Raw genomic sequence first — 26,376 nt, 5'->3', positions numbered from 1 at the left:
CATATTGTGATTGTTGCAGGACATCACTATTTTGTGAAAATGTATTAAACTTTCACATTCCATAACTTCATCCTTTAGTGCCAAATTTTGACCAAACTGAGACCATTCTATTTTACTTAACCCTATTTATCAAATACATTTATAAATGGATATGGAGTGACATAATAATTCAGGCTCTCTAGCAATTCTCAGATTAGCATTCTACAAACTACATCTAAACACACAATGGCAGGGTGCGACAGAAAAACACTTTCCTCACTCGAGCTCATCACTCCCATAATGCAATATGATGATGTCATACATTGCAGATTACCTTAATTTGCAAGGGCACTTTGAAAGTTCTGTTTCAAACATGATAAAAATAGAGATACCAGGTACTTCCTCAACGAAAGCAAGGAAATTGGAAAAATCTGCTAGACTGCACATATCACTAGATATTAGCTGTGAATTGTTTTTTTCCCTTTTTGGTGAAAGGGGCACGTGACCTTTCCCTATAAACATTTGCTGTTGTCCTTTTTTTTTTTTGGGGGGGGCATTTTAGCATCACTGGAATTCTTAAAATAGTCCCATACTACAAATCATTACCGTACTTCAGTTTAGTTTAATTTATTTTGAATTGATTTATGACACATGTACAATGTTAATTCTATGGAACACATCATTTAATAGTCCAGGCTAGATGGCACCTAACCTTGTTTTTTGATATATACAATGTTTTTTGATGGTTTCTTGTCAATTCGAGGGTGCTGATTCCAAATCCGATTGATGCCACTCGCGTAACCTTGAGCATTTTCGGCAAAATGCAAAAATCCAAAATGGCCGCCAAGTATGCTAATTTGGCCGTGATAATCACAATAATTTGCGTTCTGTGACCAATTATTCCACCAAACTTTGTACATTTCTGTTCCTAGAGTTACTCCATGTGCATTTGCAAGAAAATTTTCATTCCCATATAGTTTCATTTGGTATTTAAAGATCATTTTCAATTCAAAATGGCCGCCATTCCTATGCTCATGTACAATATGAATGGCAAAAAGTATGCATGGAAATATATAAGAAATTTACTGTATTTCCAGTTCCGTTCCTATGCTGTTATAAAATGTTGCATGTGCAATAGGCCTACTAATATGATGGGTGCCACTTACAATATAGGGGGCCTACATGCATCTTTATTCTTCTAAATGCAAAAATTTAAAATGGTCGCCACTCTTATTCACCTGTACAATATGAATAGCAAAAATATACGTGGAAATAGAAAACTAATTTGCTGTTTTTTCTGACATGCAGCTACATAGTTTGTTAAGATTTAGTGCTGATCATTATCTCAAGGATGTTCTTAACAGAAAGTTTTTCTTTTGTGATGCAAAAGTCCCAATTCACCACATAAATTAGGATTTTCACTAGGAATTACGGATGGAGTTTCGAGCATTTAACAATCATAGACCTTGCGATGTTTAACACAATGTCAAATCTTTTATTTTGTTTCAACAAAGAATATATATACTAAGTGCACCAAACACCACGCAAAAAAAATCCATAATGTACCATCATATTCTACAAGCAGCTTGAATATAAAAGTGTAATACTAACAAAATATATTAAGAAGCCTAGATGCATATCATTTATCAAGCTAGAAAGCAAAGCTTCTATGCATTCCCCTAAAACCATTATAAATAAGGTACAGAAAAATCATATACAGTACTGTAGAAATACATGATTGCGGACAAAAACATTAATGACAAAACTAACAACCCTTTACAATGTAGCTTTTTTTTTCCAGCTCGAAGTTGGGGGAGGGGGAGTCCTGAGGCAAGTTTTAAATAGATAATAACCTCCATCGCTTTATTATGATATAATTTAGGAGTGACGCCTTGATATTATCGAGCAAACTTGATTTTCTTCATTTTTATTGTCTTTAAAGATCTCTTTAATTGGATATTTGGCAGCAGGTGACATCAGCCCCAAATTTGCAAGATTCTCAGGCTAAAGATACATATCAGTCCTGCAATTGCCTTAATTGCAACCACATCTGATTATGTTCAGTACTTTCTCCGGGGTCAGAGGGTATTTTCTTTTTTTTTTGCCATAGAAACAGAATGAAGACATCAAAGACTTGCTTCACCACCCTGTGAAGCCCTTTGGCTTTGTCGCCAGGCAAGAGACTGTGTTGTAGGTAACTTGGGTGGTATCAGAGATGACATCAGCCCAGCATCTGCACCACCCTGTTTTGGGATCAAAACTTTGAAGCGAAGGAGGGAAATCTATAGGTTGGCTTGTGGGATTTCAAGCGCATTGATGGCAGGTTGTTCGGGGGGCATGCCATGAAGCGCTTTGTCAGGTTTTTTTTTTAAACAAGCTGTTATAAGCTACTAGAATCCTTGTATCTGATTGGCTGAGAGCAAATTTGTCAGACAAACTTGTCAGACAAAACGTTTCCCCTTGTAAGGCAATTGCAGGATTGCAGGGGTCGCGGAACCGAGGGTTGGGCAGCAACAGAGGTGGGGGCAAGCAGGTGTAAAACAAGCCCTTTGACTGAAATGGACCCATTACACATATATTCATCATGAATCTTCTGCGTTATATTAACATTGGTAAATATTCCATGATTCCACAACTCATCATTGAAGGAAAGGTGTGAGCAAAGTACTCATCTCCAGACAGAAAATTAGTCCCTTTTACAGTGGCAGCATCATATGCGTCGATTCCATTACAACCTTAAGTGATTGCATTCCTAGAGTAAATACAAAATCATTCTTGGATATTTCAAAATAGGACTACTGTGGTGTGGTGGACTTTCTGTTTACTATGATAAAATATAAAATTATAGTGGTACCACTAGCAATACTCTACCAAACTCTTTGTAATCCTCCAAACACACTTGTCCGTGCTGTTACATTTTAATCAGCCTTGAGCAAGTAGGGAAAATCATGCAAGCACAGAACCAGTGGTAAATCTTATCTACGATATACAGATAAGACAGAAGGTCATTTGTCATTCGTGTTTTCAAGCAAATCATATTCTGGGTTAACATGGCAAAATGTGGGGCTTTTTTATTTCAGAGATTTGACGAAAAGAAGTGAGGTGGTCCCTTTGTTCCACTTTCCCCTGCCTCATGTTCTTTCTCGGATGAGGGTGTTGAAAAGTTTGTGTAATATCGTTTTTAGATAATGTAGAACAGAACAGTTATTTCGAAATTTCATTTGTGTCATCATCTAAGATTTAGCCTTTCAATTCAAGAAACACAGTGAATATTATGATGTTGAACATCTCAAGCCAAATAAGTATCAAATGTTCATATCTAATAATTTCTGATAAAAGATCTTGATGTTGGTGTCAATTCAAGTTTGGTGGGTTTTTCCCCAATTCCTACGGGAAAAATCCAGATTGAGATACAATGTAGCAAATTTGGATGTTTGCATCACAACTAAAACAGCTTTTTGTTTTGTTAGAGACAACCTTCTGATTTATAATCAGCACCCAAATTGATAACCAGTGTAGCTGCGTGACAGAAAACCAAAAAAAAAATAAAAATTGTTTATTGCCATATGCATTTTGCCGTTCATATTGTACAGAGGAATATTAGTGGCACCCATTTTGAAGGTTTGTTTTAAGAAGAATATATAAGCCTAAAAACAATATATTTTCTGTTTGTTTGTTTGCTTGTTTTGCTAGTGGCACTCATCAGATGTGCATTGCACATGCAACACTTTATAACAGCATACGGAACTGGAAATACAGTAAATTTGTTATATATTTCCATGCATACTTTTTGCCATTCATATTGTACATGAGCATAGGAATGGCGGCCATTTTGAATGGGAAATGAGCTTTAAATGCCAAATGAAACTATATGAAGTGAAAATTATCTTGTGAATGCACTTAAAGTAGCTCTCGGAACAGAAATGTACAAAGTTTGGTGGAATAATTGGTCACAGAATGCACATCATTGTGATTATCACGACCAAATTAGCATATGTGGCGGCCATTTTGGATTTTTGCATTTTGCCGGAAATGCTCAAGGTTACGCGAGTGGCATCAATCGGATTTGGAATCAGCACCCTCGAATTGACAAGAAACCATCAAAAAACATTGTATATATCAAAAAACAAGGTTAGGTGCACTTTCTATGGAGCCTAGCCTGGACTATTAACAAGATAATGTTTAAAGGGTGTGTACAGTTCTGGTCGAGGTGAGGATTTAGTTTTTAACATTTTGCAAGATATTCAGAAACCACTCTATGAGATGTCAAAGAGCATGCAATTCTAAGGGGTATCAAAAGTTTATTTGATGAAAATCGGTTTTGAAATAGCTGATATATCCAAAAACAAGGTGAAACAACTTAGAGATCCTAATAAAGTTGTGGCCTGTCACCTTTTATTATTATCACTTTTTTTGATATCTCAGCCATTTGAAAACCAATTTTCATCAAATAATCCTTCTTAAAATTACATGCTCTTTCATATTTCATAAGAGGTTTCTCATTATCTCACTTAAGAATGTTCAAAACATGAATCCCCACCTCACCCAGTTCTGTACAGTCCCTTTAAGTTGCGATTAACACCAGAATAAAACATCCAGACAGGAACACAACACGACAACACTCTAAGCCATGAAGCCAATGAGGCAAAGCATAAGTCTGCTTCCCTGATGGATCTACAAGCTGGGGATACAGAGGAAGCTTAATGAGCAATACTGTAAAAGTGGAAATTTTCGCGGTGTTGTAATTTTCGTGCATTTCGCGCAACCAAAAACTAGCGCGAAAATAAAAGCATGTGAATATTTTGCTTGCCATATGTTCCTGTGCGTGACGTCTTGATTCCGCGGAATTAAAAACACGCGACACTCTTCTAACCGGGCCAAGCGCGAAAAATTAGTCGCGCAAAAACATCGACTTTTACAGTAGTTCAGCTAAAGACAAGAGAGTTAGTTTCAGTGAACACAGATGTTAGTCAGATATGCATCATATGCATGAATATATGAATATCAATTAAGAACAAAACTTTTTTTTCTGTAAGGTAGAATGTCTGAAAGAAGAAGACAATCATAACACAATAATATTCTGAGATTTCAAATGACCTATGATTTTTTTTTTCTATTTATCATGTTTATTTCATGGAAAATTTTGTTTTTAAAATTAAATGAGCAGAACTTGAAAGAAATGAGCTGGTTCAAGGATATGATGGTAATCTGCTTAAGTAAAACAAAATTAAAGGGATGTATATTCTAGCACAAGGTATGTAGACAGAAAAAAAAAATATATATACATGTATATAACTGTGGACATCAATGACAGGAAGTACCGAGTAAAAAACACACTTCAAAAATAGCATGCAGTGCGAAGCAAGAGAATGGATTTAGGTTTCAGGTTTCAGGTTTATTTAAGAGAATACATCCAGAAAAATTAATGGAAGAAACTGGAGAGGATAAAAGGAGAGAGGAGAAGAGATATTTAAAATGCTTATCAAAAGGCCAGCTGATACAAGATAGTTTTAAAATGTAGTTTGGCAATTCTGTTGTACAGCAGGGTCAAACCTCAATTCAAGTACAATCCAAACTCTCCTATCCAGCCTCCCTTTATCCTGATCTCTCTATTATCCGGATGCAATCTTGGCATGATTTTTTTTTCATTTTTTCAATCTAATGATTATGAGGAAAAGGGGGATTTTAAATGCAAACAAAATTCCAGCACAACTCACATGAATTACATATAATTCTCAACATTATTGAGTTAAACATACATTCACATCTAATTTTCATCTAAATATCAAACTTGCATTCTGCAAACATTCACTACCAAAAAATCACTGCAAGAACATGGGCAGAAAACTTTTCATTAAATCAGGGCATGACATGGTACAAGCGATCGTTCTTCAGCAGCTGTGGCTGTATGCATTAAACATTGAGTGTCCCATGTGCGGGCCAAATCCCTTATCTGGATTAGTGCTGGTCCTGAGATATCTGGAAAGGAGAGGTCAGACTGCATTATAACAGTATATTTGGGGGAGGGAGTTATCACAGGGAACCGGCCAAGATCAATCTGGAACCATTCAGTACTGGAAAATGTGTTCAGGTTTGAGAGTTGTAGCAAGTCATAAATAGCACACACACAAAAATACAAACAAAGAAAAACCTAACAACCTCCACTACTCCCCTTCCCCACCTCCCTTTTTTTATTTTTGTTCATCTCTATTGAACCAGGAAGAGAAGAATTTGAATTTGAATCGACAGGAGCAGTTTCCCCTGAAGACAGAATGAATTTCCAGTGATGCAGCCCACTTCCTCATTGCGTTGAAGAGTAATAGTACAAGAATGCTAGGAGGCGGAATTTGGCAGGCGGCACATCATCGACTCGCACACGTTTCAGAAAATCTGTCCTAAGTCGCACCCTGCCACCTTTTCGCTCACTGAATAATTTTTCTGCCGTCAATATAATCCCGTCAACCAACTCAAAATGCCTGCACAGTCTAAGCTGGAAATCTGAATGTGAAGAAAAGAAGCAATGCATGTAGACAGACAGACAGACTGACAGAGAGCAAGATATAAAGCCTGTGAAAAGAAAGATCTCATCATTCTGCTATGCCACATGTATATGACGTGGGATGAATGTACCCTGAACAGCTGTTACTTCCAAATGCAGATTTGCTGGGCTTAATCAAACATAATATGGTAGCTATAGGTAATGAACATAAAGATGAAACCCAAATCAAAAGAGTAAAATAGAAGTTTAGCACCAAATGACCCCAAAACATGAATAAATGAACGAAAATTGAAAAGCCAGTAAACATGAGAGCACTCTCTATCATCTTAATTTTTTCCTACTTCCCCTGAAAATCAGCCTCCTTCAGTATTAATACATTACATTAGTCATGAAAATGATATCAGATCTCGGAAAATAAAAGCTTGCCAAAAAAAAAAGCCTATATCTTGATGAAATATTCACAGTGTGCTCAACTCTACAGGAACATTTCAGCCATTGTTAGTAACATATTGCAGATGAACATGTTGTGTTTTGTTTTTTGCTCTTCAAAGATACTGCTAACTTTCCATAGGACTCTTTCCTATTTTTTTAAAAATTTATAATACATCACCATTTGATGTTGATCTGACAAACAGAGACAATAACAATTTTGTATTTTCACAATACATGAAATTGATATTGTTTACATGGTTCAATTAATTTGCTAAAACAGAATAATTAAAATTCATTGCCACTACAAAATGCACTATTATTTGAAGACATTTTCATGCATTTTGCATCTGCTTAATGCAATATTTTAATCACAAGTTGTGGCCATGTAAGCTCATTTAGACCATGGTTATCTTCAATACCTATTTCATTAACTTTGTCTGAAAAAAACCCAACAACAAACTTCTGCATAACCAAATTCATTGATTTCAGTTACCTTACACATCCATATAACAGTCACAAACTTTGTAGAACAGTTTGGACTCCTGGCTTTGTGTGATTGAGTCCTGTGCATGACAAACACTTTTAGATTATTTCAAATTTTAACCCAAGGGAGGGGTTGTGAATTGATTCATATTCAACCACATGCATGCATGTCTGTTGGAGAAACCTCAACACAAAAACATGTATTTAAATACTGTATACGCTATATTTTATTTTCGCGAATTTCGCGAGTCAGGAGCTATTCGCGAAATTAACAACACACGAAAATATTACCTTCCAAAATGAATCCCTTGCCTTGATGATATGAACATTTCAGTACTAGTATACCATGTCACGGCTTACCGAACAGACCATACTGGCTAAGCTTGTTTACGCACGTCCACGTCTACTTACGAATACTGTAGAGAGCCAATCCATTATCGCAAGGGGACCACTCGTCAGAAATCTAGCGCGATGGACTTAACCACTTCAAAAATGTTGAATTCTAACTTACTAGTTCGCAGAGTTTGGTAAGTTTTTTTCATGCAGTGTATAACTAGTATCATTCTTATTTGCTAGTAAGTTGAAAATTCACACTTTCTTTGCCACTTCATATTTTCTCTGGTCCCCAAATCGCGAATTTAACCACTCGCGAAAATGTGTGACAGCGGCAATTCGCGAAAATTTATGTACGCGAAAATTATAGCGTATACAGTATACAAATACAATGACACACAGCCACACACAGTCATGGTAGTAAAACCTGAGATAATTCATCCATACCCACAGGAAGCACACAAACATGTGGATAATAATTTTATCTCATGCACACACACACAAGAAGAAGCAGTGCAAAAATGGGTAGAAAGGGCCTGAAGTAAGCTTACAGAGGTATAAGTGAGTATATATTGACACTCAGCACTGGCATTTTTATACATTTCTGATGAAATTGAGATGATCATTGAAAAAAATAGCAATAAAGAGACTGTTTTTTTACTCTTTTTTGTGTTTATATTTTCAGAGAGAGTTGGGTTTTTCAACTAAAAGTGTAAATCAAGATATAAGCTATATATGCCCAGTCAGATGTGTTGCTGCTGAGCTTATTAACCGATCCCTTGAAACAATTGTGAACTTAGAGATTAGCTAAATAATTGCTGTTTATTATTTTGACCTTTTCCCCACGATTGCATAAAAAAACAGGAGTATTGCCATAAGAAATGTAAAAGTGCATATGGGCATTTGTTGTTGGTTTGGTTTAGACCAGTAGTGCAAATATTTCTACATTACCATGCACCTGGATTATAGAAAGTGGAGTAACCTCTGTCCGCAATTTACCACTCAATAGTTTCCAGCACACATTCACAAATGGTCATCAACATAGAGATCATTTCTTTCTTAATGCTATTGTTTTTGTATAACAAAAATACCACTGAAAATCGCAAAGTATCCAGTGTTGTGTGTGGGAAAGAAATGAAAACTGATCAATAAATTCTGCCATTTCTTCACGATATAATTTTGTATTTTACAGCATAATGCCACAATGCTCCACATCTCCTCTCATGGCATCAAATGCAAAATGAATTGGGCTAGACAATTCAACCATGAACTACACACTACTGAACTTGGAATTGGCAATCTCTGATTCCAAACCCACCCAGAAGCTCAGATGCTGCTTATATAGAAGCTGTGAAACCTACCTAGGAGAGGTGACCGACTTCATTTTTACTCCCTGCAAAAGCATTAATAGCAAAAAATCTGATCAACCCATAACTTTTCTTGTGCCAAACTGCATGGGACGTGGCCAAAGAACAGCTTCATCACTGCACAACGACACTGCCCTACATTCTTTTCTAACTGAACTTTTGTGGCCTCGTGTTAAGTCACCCAAGCACAGCATGTGACCATTGATACTAGTCTGCATTAACAGACTGAAATATATGCTCTACTGTTTTTTTTTTAGCATTGCAGTCATGAATGTACATACTGCCTCACTGCAGGCAAATGCTAGAACAATTAAGCTGATTCCACTACAAGAGAGTGCAAAGGCAAAATCTGACCATGCCCCCCCCCCCTCCATTAAAACTTTAATCCTACAGCAACTTTTTATCTATTTCTAGTGGCTATCAACAAAACAATTCTGATACATTGACCCTTGATTCCCCCCCCCAAAAAAAAAAACAACACACAAAACAAAACAAAACCCAACTTTCCATGGCCTATTCAATTGTTTATTTAAAAAAAAATTAAGATAGTGTAAAGCTGCAAGTACATACACACCATACGCAAAGATACAAAATAAAAAAGTCACAATTGACATCTTTCTCTTGGCATGAATAAAGAATTCACATTAGATGAATAAGAAAATCTTACATCACATTATTTGCCCAAAAGAGAACAAGTAAAATAACCTCCTTATACATTACAAAGTTAAGAATAAAATGGTTATCAAAATGTAGCTTAGGTTAGTGTGGCATCACAGGAAATTAATGAAATGATGAAAGAATGAATTCATGGTATAATCTAAGACTGTTAATACTCAATTTCTTGCAATATGTGCATCTTCAGAACACACAATGCACACACACACACACACACACACACACACACACACACACCCAAACGCACACAATTATATGTGCAAACACATAACTATAATTATAATTACACCTACAGACTGGGAAATGTATCGTGCAGATCATTATCTTGCAGAATATCGTAATATAGGACATGGAGAAATTGTGTTCTTCAAACAGTCTTAACACTTCACTGAACTGTACAAACAGGGATTTCATCTGAGACTTCAGATTCTCACACTAATGAATCCAACACCTTTCTTCAGGTAGTTTCACAAGACATTAAATTTCAGTGGTCACATGTATGGCAGATCATTAAACTTTGGTAGCTCTACCCATGGAGTCACCAGTGTAGCTCCATGCTCTACTAGACCAAAACAAAACAATGCAAAAAAAAAAAGTAACAGGTGTGAAAGAACTTACTGATTAAGAAACAGAATAACAATGTTGATAAGAGTCTGAGGGTTTTTTTTTCCACATATTCTTATGTTCATTACAGACACTGATGTATTTCTCATTTCCCTTTAGAGACTGATGCAAGGTGATGACTGAACAAATAAAGAAATGTAGGTTAGAATAACATGACCAATTGTTAATAGCACAAGCACCAAGTGAATTAAAGGTAGGTGCCCCCAATGTTGCGTAACTTCCCAATGAAGGGTCAAGATGATATAGATATAGCATAACCTTGCTAAATTAAAAAACACAACAACACCCCATGAGGTGAATGTACTGTATTGTGACACAAATATCATGATCATGAGATGTTTAATCTTTAAATTCAGAGTGTTCCTGCTTTTAGTAGAAGCCATGAGCATTGACTATAGGAGGATAAATTCAAGAAGTACTTTCTACGTTATAATTTACAATGTGAGGAGAGTAAAAAGAAATGAGCCAATATGAATACACATGCAATTTGTAACTAATTTTGGGTGATCAACTATACACAGCCCTGTTGCTGTGAAGAAGTTACATGGTGTCTGGTAAGGTGAAATGTTTATGAACCCAGCAAAGCAAGCTACATAATGAATTAAAAAATTGATTGGATGATTATTTGAACTGTACATTTATCTCAGAAAATTTTCATTTACAGCTATGTAGATAGAGTGTCAACAGTCTTCAGTGGTTATGATCAAAGAATAGTTTTGGTGAATATAAGATGTAATGAACTTCATGAGAAACATGTCACAAGGAATTTAACAAACATTTCAATTGACTTTGTTAGGAGCAAAAGCACTCAATGTGAATGAGTATTTCTTTAATAGCAATATTGAAGAGTAGGTCTACATGTCATGCACTGATTATATCACATGCATGGCTACATGGCCACTACATGGCTTTGTTAGAAATCTTGAGCTAGAGTCTAGAATGTGCACGAGTATTTCCTAACAACATTGATGAGTATATAGACCATATAAATACATGTATATACCTGCTTCAGCAGATATATCAATAAAACAGTTTTTTGTTGAGATTTCCTCATCAAGATAGAAGGAGGAATTAAAGGGACATTCCGGACGATTTTCATAATTTTACATCATGTAGTGCATAAATCAACAGCTCCATGTTTAGATTCATTGAATTTGTCGTGGTCCTTGAGCAGAGAAACCAATAAATTGAAAATCTTAAACAAATTACACTGAACAGTGTTGATGACATCAGAGCCTCATATATTTCAGAAATGTAGCAGTGCAATTCCATTACAATACCACTTGCTCAACAAGTTCACCTGTGAAGAATCTATGCATGCCTTCTTCTTTTGTTCTGCTTCGTGAGCCCCAACTCATGCATTCTTATGGTGAGGCTGCCATGTCATCATCCTTGTTCATTGCAATTTGTTATAAATTTTGAAAACATTCTCATTTCTCATCCCAATCACTATGAATTCTGAAACTCTTTACTCAGTTTAACTGATTTATAGTTGATCAAATGTAAAAGTCTGAAAATCATCCGGAGGTCCCCTTTCACTACCAGAAGAAAATCTCATTCTCTATTGATAGTCTTTCCACTTGACCTACAAAATAAACATTCACTCTTCCACTCTTCCCTTTCCCAGCAGTAGCCCTCAAGTAAAAGTACTCACAGAAATCTTTGTGAAGATGTAGAGAATGAGGGACAGGATGGCCACGTACATCCGGATCCTCACCCCACCGAACCGCTTCTGGAGGTACTCCGGCATGGTGTAGACTCCACCGGCCAGGTAGACTGGTAGAAACAGCCATCCCATAAGCTGGAGAATGATGATGGCCTGGGGGTGTGAAAATGGCAGTGGAAACCATGGAGAAGTGAGAACAGTCTATCGGAAAAGTAAATTTTTCTTGTGTGGATTTCGCGCAACCAGATGCTATAGTACAAAAATAAAAGCACACAAATATTTTTGCATTCCATATGTTTGAGAAATTAATGTTGTGATTCTGTGGAATTAGAAATTAGCAAGTATCATCTTACTTGCAAAGTATGATAAAATTACTCACACCAAAATATCCATTTTTACAGGATTTTTTACCAACTTCTCTTTCTGATGGCGGAAATGTATTTATCAACATCACCTGGTTATTCTATCTGTAACGTGTGGCACTACTTCCATGAACAGCATTTGGTTTTGAATGATGATGAATCTGACAATTTGGGCCACTCTCCATTTTAAGTCTACGAAAGATTCAGACATCAAAATCTGGAAGATTGTAAAGAGCATTTAAGGGAGATATGCATCACCATAATTATGTACTTTTCTCTTTCTGATTTATTTTAAGTGTATTCCTATGTTGATATGCAGCAATAAATCGAAACGAGGTAATAAATAATTTCTTTGCTGGTAAGAGATAAATCCAAAAAGTTTTTCCTCAGTTTTTATTACTTTCTTGTGGCACTGGTCTCTGTGGGCATTCATTATCAGATCAAGTCATCAAATTCCTATTCTACCACTGTTTCTATTGTAAAACATGATATATTCGCGGCATAAAATTTGCGCGAATTGGAGCCGACCGTCTTTTTTTTGGTTCATTTTAATTTCTAATTTCGCGAATCTTGGCGCTTGCAAAATTCGTTGAGAATCTTGGCGCTTGCAAAATTCGCGAAATTAAAATGCACGCAAACATTCCTTGTTTTACAGTATGTGTTCTTTGTTAACTCATCTTTGTTTGTGTCAAATTGATATGATAGTCATAAAGTCAGCATCTTCCATCTTGTTTACTGTTTTCTTTCTGTTTTTTTTTTCTCTTGTGGCTCACCATGCTGCCTTTGGCATCTTTAAAAAGACAGCAGTTTCCACACTTTGTTTCATTTCCAAAATGTGTATGTGTGCAAAAAAACAAAAAAAAAACCAAAAAAAAAAAAAAAAAAAACGGTTTGATGGGATATGTCTTTTACTCAGAACCTGTATTGTCCCTGTTATAGTTGTGACACAAATTTTAATGACAACATGAGTGTTTGATATGACTGTTTGTTTAGGTGTGAATCACTTTTTTAAAGTTAGGTCAAAGAAGGAATTGACACTACTTATGTAAAGATTAATTTCACAAATGCTTTTGGCACAGTCTTTCTCTTTGATGGCGGAAGGACAGTGAAAAAACAAAAAACTAATGTAAACCAAACATAGCAAAGTTCAAGAGTGTAAGCATATTTACACGGCAAACTGAAATTTTTATAGCATTCAAATGAAACCTACTGTAAACATATTTTAATAAATTCCACGACATAATCTATACACCACAAATCTGCACTTCTGTAACTTAATCTACACACATGCTCTCCTAAAACACAGAGATATACACATAAAACTTATGGTGTTACCCACTGCAGACTTTCTTTGTAATCCAAGTTTGAAAAGAGCACTTTTCACATGATCACAACAAAGGATAGGGTCCTACATTTTGAATGAAAAAAAAAACATGCCCATAATGTAGTCATTCAAGCACAAAATGTTTTTCTCCCATATCAGAGATTTTCACATATTCTTTTGGCAAATCCCTAAACAGATTTCCTCTGCCATACCTTCAGGAGTATGGATATCTCCTAATTGATATGACACACACACACACACACAAACACACACATTTTTTTCTGTCAATGATATTAATAAATTCTCATTCACTTGATAAAAAAGGAAATACATTGTATTACAAACTGGGACTGCTGTACAAAATAGCAAATGATCACATAATTCGGACATAGCAGTGAAAGTTATTATATCTTTGTTTGTTTGTTCATTTATTTGTTTTTTTGGGAAGGGGTGTTTCGGTTTGTTTGTTTTTTTTCTTTGCTTGTTTTTTGCTAACTTGCAATTCTCTTGCTACTGACATAAGAATAAAAAAGGTCAGTACGTTTGTACGACTAAGGGACATCTATGTTTCATAGTTTAAAAAAAAAAAATCTCTCACAATGACAATCTGGCCAGGGCCATACTATCAGTATACCATCTAGGCAAGTGTCTATTTCTTTTCATTGCTTGATTTTGAGTTATATTTGAATTGGCAAAGCAGACAAGTAGTACCTTTTCTTTCACACTCAGGTGTCTTCTTTCAAAATCATGGAAGGATGAAAATAATATTTGCCAGACCATTGAGTTAACATACACAATTAGAAGCATAGAAGTACTTTGAAAATGATCTACATTTAGAGCTTGAGAAACCTTGGAAAGACTGTGGAAATTTTTAACACTGACTAAATATTTTCTGTTCATCAAAAAAGACTTCACACTATTTGCTTGCAAGTAGGATTATTTTTTTAATTTGTATGGCAAGTAAGACTTCTCATTGGTGGCTTTACAGTGATAAAGTTTCTAATAGATTGCTAAAGGAATGGTTCTATGTAAAAGGGCAGCAATGTCATTTGCCTGTTCAAGTATTTTCACTTTGCTTTGCACAGTACCATTTAATACACACTACCACTTAATACACACTATCCTATCATTGCAAGAAATAGCCTGAACTGATTTCATCTTTGAGTCAGTTGAAAGTTTTAAAGTGCATGAATTATTTCCAGATAGTCTGCTTGTTATTTTTTTCTCTCTCTCTTTCCATGGACGAAATTTGGTTTCTGGTTCATGCTTTTAGACAGCCAAAGGCTATCATATGGCTACAGTCTGTTGTCCAAAAATATATCTACCCTACACTTTGGGGCATTCATAATATCCTTCAGATCAACATAATTTTCTGGGAAGATATTTTTAAACCTGTCGAAGATGAGTCCCGAAAATATTAGGGCAGGTGTCCATGGAGAAATGCGTAGCAAAATCATTCCGTTCCCAATGGGTTAAAAGTAAAAACTCCTTTTTTCTTATTGTGGTGGTGGAGGGAGGTGGCGATATAACACATTTTGTCTATACCCCCTTGTGGTTCTCCTAAAAACCTCATCAGCTTATTTATATGCATTTCTGGTATCAACATCATTTCCCCTGCTGTTCAATAAAATTTTTGTACAATTAGTGTGGCCACTCCATAAATAATGCAGTATTCAAGGAAAACTCAGATAAATATTGTGTCAGTAGTCATTATATATAGATTATCGACCCCTTATTCGATAAGGACATGGATGTGTCTACACCATATACCCTCTGCAAACATTTTGTGAAATCTGCTCTTCAAATATTGCTGTCATCAAAAAGCTCAATTTCGATCCTATGTCTCACTTAATCAACATCCATAAAAGAGAATAGCTAGAAAAAATATGTTTCAAGCCCTACTGAGATAGAAGACATGAGGCTTAAGATCTGGAACACATGCACTTTCAAGCCTTGTTCTTCAACAAGTTGCCCTTGTTGTGGTGACCAGGGCATCGCATCACTGAAAAAAGAAAGCTTTTCAAAGCTTTTAAACATCTATTTTTGACACGGTGAAGGCAAGAGCTCACTAATACATTCACAATTCCACACTAAGCCCTTTATTTTCTGGCTCCTCTGCAAACACAAACATAGGAACAAGCTCCCCTCCCCTACTCTCTATCTCTGTCTGTTTCACACACACACACACACACACACACACACACTTTCTACCATATCTGTCAGTGCAGTCAAAGCAGAGAAATGGTGAATGGAGCTACACCCATTGTGAGCTCACATGTGAACTTCCAAATACTCTACTATCTCCTGAATAGGGCTAATCTTTCTGCAAATATTCACACTGGCTTTTGTTTTTTTGCCCCTTCCTTTTCCTTCCTTTTTGTCATATTTCATTTTTCTATATATACATCAAATTATCAGAAAATCTATCCATCTATATTCTTAATATATTTTGTATTTATCTTGTATCAATTACTAATATCTTTTTATGTCTATCTATCTGTTTATCCGTGTGCCTATATAGATGCTTACCTACCTATCTTTTACCTTATAATGTATCTACCTAGTTATATCTTTCGGCCTATGCAGTGTCTGTATCGACATAAATCTCTTCATAATAATCTATCCATCTACCTACAGTGTACCTATTGATTTTTATGTATATCTACGGATCTTTCTACCCACCTATCTACATGTTGATCTATCAACCTATAGTAATTCTTATCGATCTATTTGCATATAATTACATCAATCTTTCTCTCTCTCTATCTATATATCTATCTACTTTTCAATCTATCTATCTATCTATCTATCTATCTACCCTTTTCTATGTTTATCTCTCTATCTATCTATATCTATATCATCTGGTACTTCAAAATTATGTAAACCCTAAGAGTTCATCAACACCCACCAACACAAAGTTTGTCTTTCTTCCATTCAACCAGGCTGGATTTAAGCCCTTGTGCAAAGGTAGGACTTCCTTTCTCTTGTGTCCTCTACCACCCATTCTGTAAAAGACAGAGGAATGAATACCACTTACATTGAGCTCAAAGGCACCAACGCCCAACCCTGAAGACGCTCCAGAGCCAGCCAGGCCGATGAAGTGTTCACTGCCGATGTTACTGGCAAAGAGAGAGGCTCCTACCTATGATTGGAACATAAATTGTATATGGGGGACCAATATTCTCAAACAAGCAATTACTGGTACCATGATTGCACAAATGGGAGGATATACTTCACTTTAACACAGATTTAGAGTCAAACAAACATCACATTCTTAAAAGGTGATTGGTTTCAAAACACAAACACATCCTTGTCAGCAAAAAGGCACTTTGTACAACAGAAAACATGATGGTGATAATTTATTGCAATAATAGTCAATATTCTTCAGTAAACACATGCGCAAATATGCATTCTCTCCATTATCATAATAATTATCATGTCTGTATGAAATATGACACAGATATAAAGGTTCTGAGTAGTAAAAGCATGGGGATCAGCAGATACTTAACTGTTTAATACCTAATGATGAAATACTTTCAAACCACTTAAAATTGGTTTCACGAAACACTAGTCCCATTTAATATGCTGACTAATGCACCTTTGAAATAATGCCACAAATGTATGGATTAATGAATCCAATTTCAATTTAATGAGCATGTAGGTAATATGGAATATGTATGTTTTGGAATAATGAACCCCATTTCAATTTGGGATTTTTTAAATTCAAAATGAACAATGAACACTTTTATTCAAAATGATCAGGAATAACGAAGATCATTCATGAAATCATCATCAAGATCACTAATAAACATGGATTTGATTATAAAAATTATGTGAGCCATGCTGGTCCTTGAAAAAAAAGGTACATGTTGGCACCATCACCTGGAAAAGACAAAGCTCTACTCACAGGAAGCCATAACATTGCTCCTCCAGCTAGAAAGTAGCCTTCTGCGCTGCCGCGATTGGATCGAAACATCGACTGTCAAAGAAGAAGAGGGAAAAAATGTAGAGATATTCACTTTGGCCTTTTAGAAGTCATACATTTTCAACAAGTATGGAAGAAAATCAAATGTATGACAGCCTTATCATTCTACTCTCAGTTAAATGCATACGAACAGAAGCATTCTTGTTTATGCAACCATCACATTTGCACATTATATTCAAACTCATCTGTAACATAAACCAAAACCAAGCAAGCATAAATGAGCAAGCATAATTTCAAACCAACTCAATGTAACATTTGTATATCTCACATGGCGAAAACACAATCAGTTGCTGATGATCGTCACTGAAAATGGATAAACTTACAATTCTAACTTATATGAAATTCAGCACCATCCTTCTTCATTTAGTTTCATTTATTTCATTTCATTTCATTTATTAGGTGATCCGAGTATCCTCTCGGATCACCTTCTGTATCTGTACGGATTCTTTCTTCTTCTTCTTTCTTTATTTCTCCCCAAAAGTTGTGCAGAGGTTAGCTCAGAAAGTGCTATACCTATCAAGTTCAAACTTATACCATGTATGTATCGTGTCCCAAAGACGGCAATCGAATTAAAATCAAATTGATTAGTCGACCGTGACGTCACTATGACGTCATTATATGAAAACACATTCTCAATCATATCTCATTAATGGAATGGAGTTGTTCAATGAAATTTACGTCACATATATTTCAAGTTATGCGCATTCTACTCATATTCTCAAAATTCACATTTTCGCTTGATACGTGCGCGTACGCGCGCGTTGAAATATTTGTATGCTCCAATCGAGCTCAAATTTTTGCACACATTTCAGACCATTTAGAGCATTTTTTGAAAAATTGAAAAAATCGGACGGACGCGTACGCGCGCGCGCATATACGCACGCACAGCTCATATGCAATAGAAATTTTCATTTTTTTCACACGGATCGGATGTCCGAAATGTCAAGGAATATTTCTATCAAGTTTCAAGTCGATCTGACTTAATATGACGTTATACGGGCCCGTCAAATTCAAAATTCCGCGCGTGCGTCAATGGGGATACACAGTGCAACTATGCCAAAAAACCGCCAATTTTAAATCGGATTTTACTCGTCTGGATGGACGGTGACCCCCCATTTTCTTGACATATTCTAAAAGCTGATGAGTTGTACATGTCATTTCATGGGTTGGCGATACTGAAAAAATGATTAAAAGATATCAAATTTCTTAATAAAGTAAAAAAGTAAATTTTCAAAATGACGTCATCAAATTTCAAATTCACTCGAGCGTATCTCACTTAAATTTCCCCAATTTTCACCCAGATTTCAGTATGTTGTAGCTTATGAAATGTTCTTTCATTAATATTAAAACAACATTTTGATTGGATAACGTCATCACCTCGTAAAAATGGATTGAAAGTATCCTTGTAAAATTTGACCAGTTTACGTGTTATCTCTATGGGAGAGCAGTTTTTCTGGCAGAGAAAATTGACATGACTATCTTTTTCGAGCACTAGCTCACTCATGCTTCGGTGAATTTTTCCCAGATTTTAGTATGTTGTAGCTGAGACTTTGAGCTATCGTAAGTGTGCCCTCCATTTTTTCATACGACGTCGGCATCACGTCGAAAAACTTGGTTGAAAAATTGCATGTGGTTTCGATGCAGCGTCATTTTGCTTAATACACAGGGCCTATGGAGCATGAAATAGGTCATTGCATAGCGCATCCGACTCGTAATCCTAAGGTCCCTGGTTCGATGCTCACCCCTGCCACTTTTTTTTAATATTTTTTAAACACTTTTTTTCTTCTTTTTCTTTAGTTAGTCTGAATCTCCTTTCCTAACTTTATCTTTTTCTGATTTTTTCATGCTTCTCCTTCAAATTTCTATAAAAATAACATAATTTTTTCTTTATTTTTCTTTCTTTCTACTACTTTCTGTGCAATAGATGAACAATAACAATGGCTATTAATCCCATATTTTGCACATGTTTTGTTCATGTCACGTATATTATTTCATAAAATAACAATTACTTGATCGGACACCATCTTGGGTATGTAAATTAGGGTCAAAGGTCATAAATGTTCCATCCTGTATCTTGGTGAATACATGTCCTATCTCTCCCATATTTTGCACACGCAAAGACCATGTTACAAGAATCATTTCACAAAATAACGACTTTTTGCTCAGATGCCATCATGTCTGTGCAAAGTGGGGTCAAAGGTCATATATTCTTCTTTCTGTATCTTCATTATGACGTGTTATCTCTATGGGAGTGCAGTTTTTCTGCAAATGAAATTTGACATGACTATCTTTTTCGAGCACTAGCTCACTTATGCTTCGGTGAATTGCTCCCAGATCTTAATATGTTGTAGCTGAGACTTTGGGCTATCGTATTTTACCCTTCGTTTTTTCATACGATGTCGGGATCACGTTAAAAAACTTGGTTGAAATTAAAGCTTATCTTCAATGTATTGAGATATGTCTTTCTTTCTGCAACTTTCTTTGCAATAACTCAAGAAAAACAGCGTCTATCACCCTCAAAGTTTGCACATGTTTAGTTCATGTCAAGTACATTATTTCATAAAATAACAACTTCTTAGTCAGACACCATCTTGGGTATGTAAATTAGGGTCAAAGGTCATAAATGTTTCATTCTGTATCTTAGTGAATACATGTCCTATCTCTTCCATATTTTGCACACGCAAAGACCATGTTACAAGAATCATTTTACGAAATAACCACTTTTTGCTTAGATGCCATCCTGGCTGTGCAAAGTGGGGTCAATGGTCAAATATACTTCATTCTGTATCTTCGTTACAGTGTATACGGAATTTGGTACCAAAGATGGCAGGTCTGACTCGCTTTTGTAAATGAGATTCCAAATATCACACGGCGAATGTCCCTAAACACACATGAAACCTGTATGGTCATGCCTAAATTATGTATTTGTTGCTGAATCTTCGTTATCTAGTGTATACAGAATTTGGTACCAAAGATGACAGATATGACTCCCTTTTTTAAATGAGAATCCAAACATCACACGGCCAATGTCTCTAAACACAGATGAAACCTGTATGGTCATGCCTATTGCGATCAGACCTCGAATCATTGATTTAAAAAAAATCGGATCACCTTAATTTGTCAGTAATGACAAATTACAATCTCTAGTTTAATTTCTTGGATTTGTGTTGCTGAAGAGGATTGTTTAATACCTTTTTCATGTGGGTTGATCACTTTCTGACAATGAATATGGAGGAGCGAAAATGATTATACCTCACGTTCATGGTAGAATTTATATTTTCATGGGGTATTGTGCACGAATTTATTATGTTCATCATTTGGAAAACATGCAATCATGAATGCGAGCGCAGATATCGGGTGGAGGAAGGGTGTATGGAGGGAGGGCATCCCCTTTCCACTAAATGCAAGGGAGTATCTGCATTTTTAGAATTGAAATTCAATAATCTGGTGCACATTTTTGGCGGAATATCTGAAGTTTTCATCCAAAGAGAAGAACAGAAAAGAAAGATGATGTGTTGCTCTATCTATAGTGGTTACCAAAAAAAAAGAGACAAAAACTGAGATCTACCATTTTTAGTTATTGGGATAATGGTGTTTTTGGTTTTTCAGGATATTGCGTTGTCTGCTCTACGACCATCCGATAAAACCAAAAATATATAGATGACACTATCAATTTACTGTAAAATCAAATCATCTCGAATATCCCTTTAACATCACATGGAAAACATTCTGCATGTCCAAAATAAGTAATACCAAATTACTCAATGTTTGAAAAGACACCCACTTTTTAAACACACCTCCTTCACGGCACAATCTGAGATCTGAAATCTGATTACACTACCACTGGTACAACCTTGTATCCGTCATTGATCTTGCAACAAGTGTAGCAGAAGTAAACAGGTCACTGGAGAAACATAATAATCTTTTTTTTTTTTGCTCTATCAAAGTTTTGGCACGCAATTTGTGTACAGTTCCCACTATTCAACTCCTTTATTCATGCACGGGTGTGTGAAGAACCATTGTGTTTTACTATCTAAGTTTGGTCACAAACGGTCAAAGGGATCAAAATTTAAGCCATAATCGAAACACGGCATAAAAACTTAATAAGTATTCATCATTCTCCCCAAGGAATTATTTACCAGCCCAGTTTGGTCACAAATGGACATATGGATCAAAAGTTATGGGCCAAAATCGAAACGCGCTGTAAAAACTTAACATTGGGCACTAAGCTTTGTTGACCCCTGTCTGTGACCTTTGACCTTGTGATGACCTTCACCTCTCCTAGGGAAATTTTCCATACAAGTTTGGTCACAAACGGACATAAAGATCAACAGTTATGAGCCATAATCAAAACACGGCATAAAAACTTAATAAGTAATTCGGTCCTAAAAGTTCGCTGACCCCTGTCTGTGACTTTTGACCTTGGGGTGACCTTTAACTCCCAAAGGAATACCGACCATCCAAGTTTGGTCACAAACGGACATAGGGATCAAAAGTCATGAGCCATAATCGAAACGCGCCGTAAAAACTTAACATTGGGTCCTAAAGTTCATTGACCTCTCCCTGTGACCTTTGACCTTGAGATTACCTTAATCTTAACTTCGTACAACCACTCTTCTCTCCAAGTTTAATGGAATTTGAAGTCCTCAGTAGAGAGTTATTCAAATTTTTGTAACGTTACGGACGGACGTACGGACGGACGACGGACGTACAGACGCAGCAGGCGATCCCTAAGGGGGTATCTCACTGAGCGGCGAACGTTTGCGAACGTAGCGAATTTGGGAATTCGCCAGGGTTCGTAAACGGTTGCAAAAGGTTCGTTAACATTCGCAAGAAAGTTCGCAAACGGTTTTTATTGTCGCAAACAGTTTTTCTTGTCGCAAAGAAATTTTGAACATGTTCAAAATTTCTTTGCGAAACTTTGCGAATTTGTATTTTCGCAAACAGTTGCAAACATTCGCAAACATTCGCAAAACTCTCGTAAGAATTCGCAAACGGTCGTAATACGGTGTCGCTAACGTTTTTATAGGATTCGCCACTGCTAGCGAACAAGTAACCACATGGTTCCTATATAAAAGCTTCTGAAACAAACTAGGTTCCTCTCTAAGAAAGCTCTTGAAGCTCTTGACATCTCCATCATGATTGTAATTGCTTCAAAAGCTTTCCATATTGACTAAAGTCTGTCCTCTGCAACATAAGCACTCTCTGACTCTCTTTCTTTTCTTCTTCCTTTCTTGTTTTTCTTTATTTTATTTCTCTTATGCTGCACAACTCTCTAAAAAAGAAAGAGTGAAAATGTTCACTCTTGAAGGAGTGAATTACAGAAAAGAGTGAGTTTTGAGTGAAATTGGAGTGAATTTTGAGTGAAAATATCTATTTTCACTCATTTTGGAGTGACCTCAGGGATCACTCGAAAAATCTTTGGAGTGATCCCTGAAGTCACTCCAAAATGAGTGAAAATGAGCATTTTCAGTCCAAAATCACTCTAATTTCACTTGAAACTCACTCTTTTCTGTTATTAACTTCTTCAAGAGTGAACATTTTCACTCTTTCTTTTTTAGAGAGAATAGCTGTAGCAGCAGCCTGACAAAGCAGCTCTTCAAGGATAGCAACACCTTGAGCCTCTTCTTGGCAGAAATTTCTTTCCATATCCTGGAAATCCATCTTGAACGGTTGTCACAAGAGATCTGAATTCAGTGGAAGGTTTTATGTCGTTTTATGGGTCTTACTATACACAATCGCCTGGTTCTTTTCTAGGTCCAAGAACATTCGAAAAATTGTCGCAAAGGATTTGCAAACAGTTGCTAATATTTGCAAAACTGTCGCTAACATTTGCAAAATTGTCGCTAACATTTGCTAACATTCGCTAATAGTCGCCACCTGTGTTCGCAAACACTTTCGCAAACATTCGCTAAAGTGTTGCTAATTGTCGCTAAACATCGCAAAAAGTCGCTAACTGTCGCTAATGGCAGAAGCGAACTTACCAGCGCTGGTATCTCACTGAGCAGCGAACGTTTGCGAACGTAGCGAATTTGAGATTCGCCAACTTTTCTGACGAATGTTTGCGAAAAATCAAAGTTCGCTTCTGCCATTAGCGACAGTTAGCGACTTTTTGCGATGTTTAGCGACAATTAACAACACTTTAGCGAATGTTTGCGAAAGTGTTTGCGAACACAGGTGGCGACTATTAGCGAATGTTAGCAAATGTTAGCGACAATTTTGCAAACGTTAGCGACAATTTTGCAAATGTTAGCGACAGTTTTGCAAATATTAGCAACTGTTTGCAAATCCTTTGCGACAATTTTGCGAATGTTCTTGGACCTAGAAAAGAACCAGGCGATTGTGTATAGTAAGACCCATAAAACGACATAAAACCTTCCACTGAATTCAGATCTCTTGTGACAACCGTTCAAGATGGATTTCCAGGATATGGAAATAAATTTCTGCCAAGAAGAGGCTCAAGGTGTTGCTATCCTTGAAGAGCTGCTCTGTCAGGCTGCTGCTACAGCTATTCTCTCTAAAAAAGAAAGAGTGAAAATGTTCATTCTTGAAGAAGTGAATAACAGAAAAGAGTGAGTTTCAAGTGAAATTAGAGTGATTTTGGACTGAAAATGTTCATTTTCACTCATTTTGGAGTGACTTCAGGGATCACTCCAAGAATTTCGAGTGATCCCTGAGGTCACTCCAAAATGAGTGAAAATAGATATTTTCACTCAAAATTCACTCCAATTTCACTCAAAACTCACTCTTTTCTGTAATTCACTCCTTCAAGAGTGAACATTTTCACTCTTTCTTTTTTAGAGAGTTGTGCAGCATAAGAGAAATAAAATAAAGAAAAACAAGAAAGGAAGAAGAAAAGAAAGAGAGTCAGAGAGTGCTTGTTGCAGAGGACAGACTTAAGTCAATATGAAAAGCTTTTGAAGCAATTACAATCATGATGGAGATGTCAAGAGCTTCAAGAACTTTCTTAGAGAGGAACCTTATCTGTTTCAGAAGCTTTTATATAGGAACCATGTGGTTACTTGTTCGCTAGCAGTGGCGAATCCTATAAAAACGTTAGCGACACCGTATTACGACCGTTTGCGAATTCTTACGAGTGTTTTGCGAATGTTTGCGAATGTTTGCAACTGTTAGCGAAAATACAAATTCGCAAAGGTTCGCAAAGAAATTTTGAACATGTTCAAAATTTCTTTGCGACAAGAAAAACTGTTTGCGACAATAAAAACCGTTTGCGAACTTTCTTGCGAATGTTAACGAACCTTTTGCAACCGTTTACGAACCCTGGCGAATTCCCAAATTCGCTACGTTCGCAAACGTTCGCCGCTCAGTGAGCCCTAACCTCCGGTGGGCTTGATGAATATGAAAAGAAAGAAAAAAGGTTCATAATTCCAAAGGTTCGTTAATCTGAAAACAACATAATGTTTGTACACTTCCGAAGGTCAGTTAGACACTTCCTGCTCATTTACGATCTTTTAGTTGAGGATTAGCGAACAATATGTGTTTCGAAATAAAGAATCATTGGAATAACGAACGGTACCAAGCTTATTTCATTTTCGGATTAACAAACATTTGGAAGAACGAACATCACCTGATAAGTTGGCACACTGGAGTAGAGTCTTGAGTTCGAATCTTATGAGTGCACCTCAGAGCACAAGATTTGTTTGGTTGTTTGTTTGTTTCTTTGTTTTGTTTTTGTTTTGTTTTGTTTTGTTTTGTTTTGTTTTGTTTTGTTTTGTTTTGTTTTGTTTTGTTTTGTTTTGTTTTGTTTTGTTTTGTTTTTTTTTTTGGGGGGGGGGTCTCTCTCCACCCAAGTGTATACATGGGAATTTGTCAATGCCAGGTAACCATTGGTATGATTTCTTTTTGCAGTGTAGTGGCAAATCAAAGAGGCTACCCTGGACAAATTGGGAAAAAATGTCATTATCATGGCATTGAAATGAATGCAGAAAGTTAAAAATCCTATGTAACTGATGGGATGACTCCGATACAAGAGACCCGCAGGTCACCCGCTCACCTGAGTATCGCAAGTTCACCTTTCACGCAGTCACTAATCTAATCTATTCACAGCTCTACCAAAATTTGACCAGGCATTCTCAAGTAGAAGATGAAAATGTACAATATGGGTCTAAATTTTTTAAAATTCCTTAATTTTTTTTTTTTTTTTTTGGGGGGGGGGGATTGGAGGCCACCTGGGACCCCTCCTGGGTGGGGCATGGTGCCTATTTTAGCAAATTGAGATCCTAACCACCTAGGGATGCTACCTGCTAAGTTTGGTGAAAATCCATCATGAGGTTTTCAAGAAGAAGATAAAAATGTACAATGCAGGCCCCCATTTGGACCTCACCACCCCTTCCCCCTGCCCCCAAGAGGGGCATCCCTGGATCTGCTATCAACAAACTTGAAACTACAGTAATTAATGTACTAATTCATAGTATTATCTCAGCCCTATCACTTTTGATTCTAGATAAGATTTTTTTAAGATTCCTTAATTTTGGGAGGTTTTGGCCCCTTGGGGCCCTCCAGATGGGACACAGTTCCAATTTGAACAAATTGAGATCCTATCAGCCCCTATAGGAATGCTACCTGCCGAGTTTGGTAAAAATGAGTCAAGGGGTTCTCGAGAAGAAGTACAAAATGTACAATCTAG

General features: G+C 36.4%; 1 protein-coding gene across 1 annotated transcript in view; it reads right to left on the bottom strand.

Annotated features, from left to right (window-relative positions):
* Positions 1 to 26,376, bottom strand: part of LOC139709418 (sodium/glucose cotransporter 4-like) — an 88,517-nt gene that overhangs the window by 43,312 nt on the left and 18,829 nt on the right. The window contains exons 2-4 of the mRNA XM_071621389.1: positions 17,652 to 17,723; positions 16,782 to 16,886; positions 12,047 to 12,211 (exon numbers count right to left, since the gene is read on the bottom strand). Of these exons, the coding sequence (XP_071477490.1) occupies positions 12,047 to 12,211; positions 16,782 to 16,886; positions 17,652 to 17,723 (342 nt within the window). The remainder of the gene's footprint in view (positions 1 to 12,046; positions 12,212 to 16,781; positions 16,887 to 17,651; positions 17,724 to 26,376) is intronic.

This window comes from Diadema antillarum, unplaced genomic scaffold (assembly GCF_040938485.1).
Source record: "Diadema antillarum isolate AM-2024a unplaced genomic scaffold, OU_Dant_1.0 scf00000037, whole genome shotgun sequence".
NCBI classification, from domain to species: domain Eukaryota; kingdom Metazoa; phylum Echinodermata; class Echinoidea; order Diadematoida; family Diadematidae; genus Diadema; species Diadema antillarum.
The sequence above is the reverse complement of the archived record's forward strand: the minus strand, read 5'-3'. Positions and strand labels throughout refer to the sequence as shown.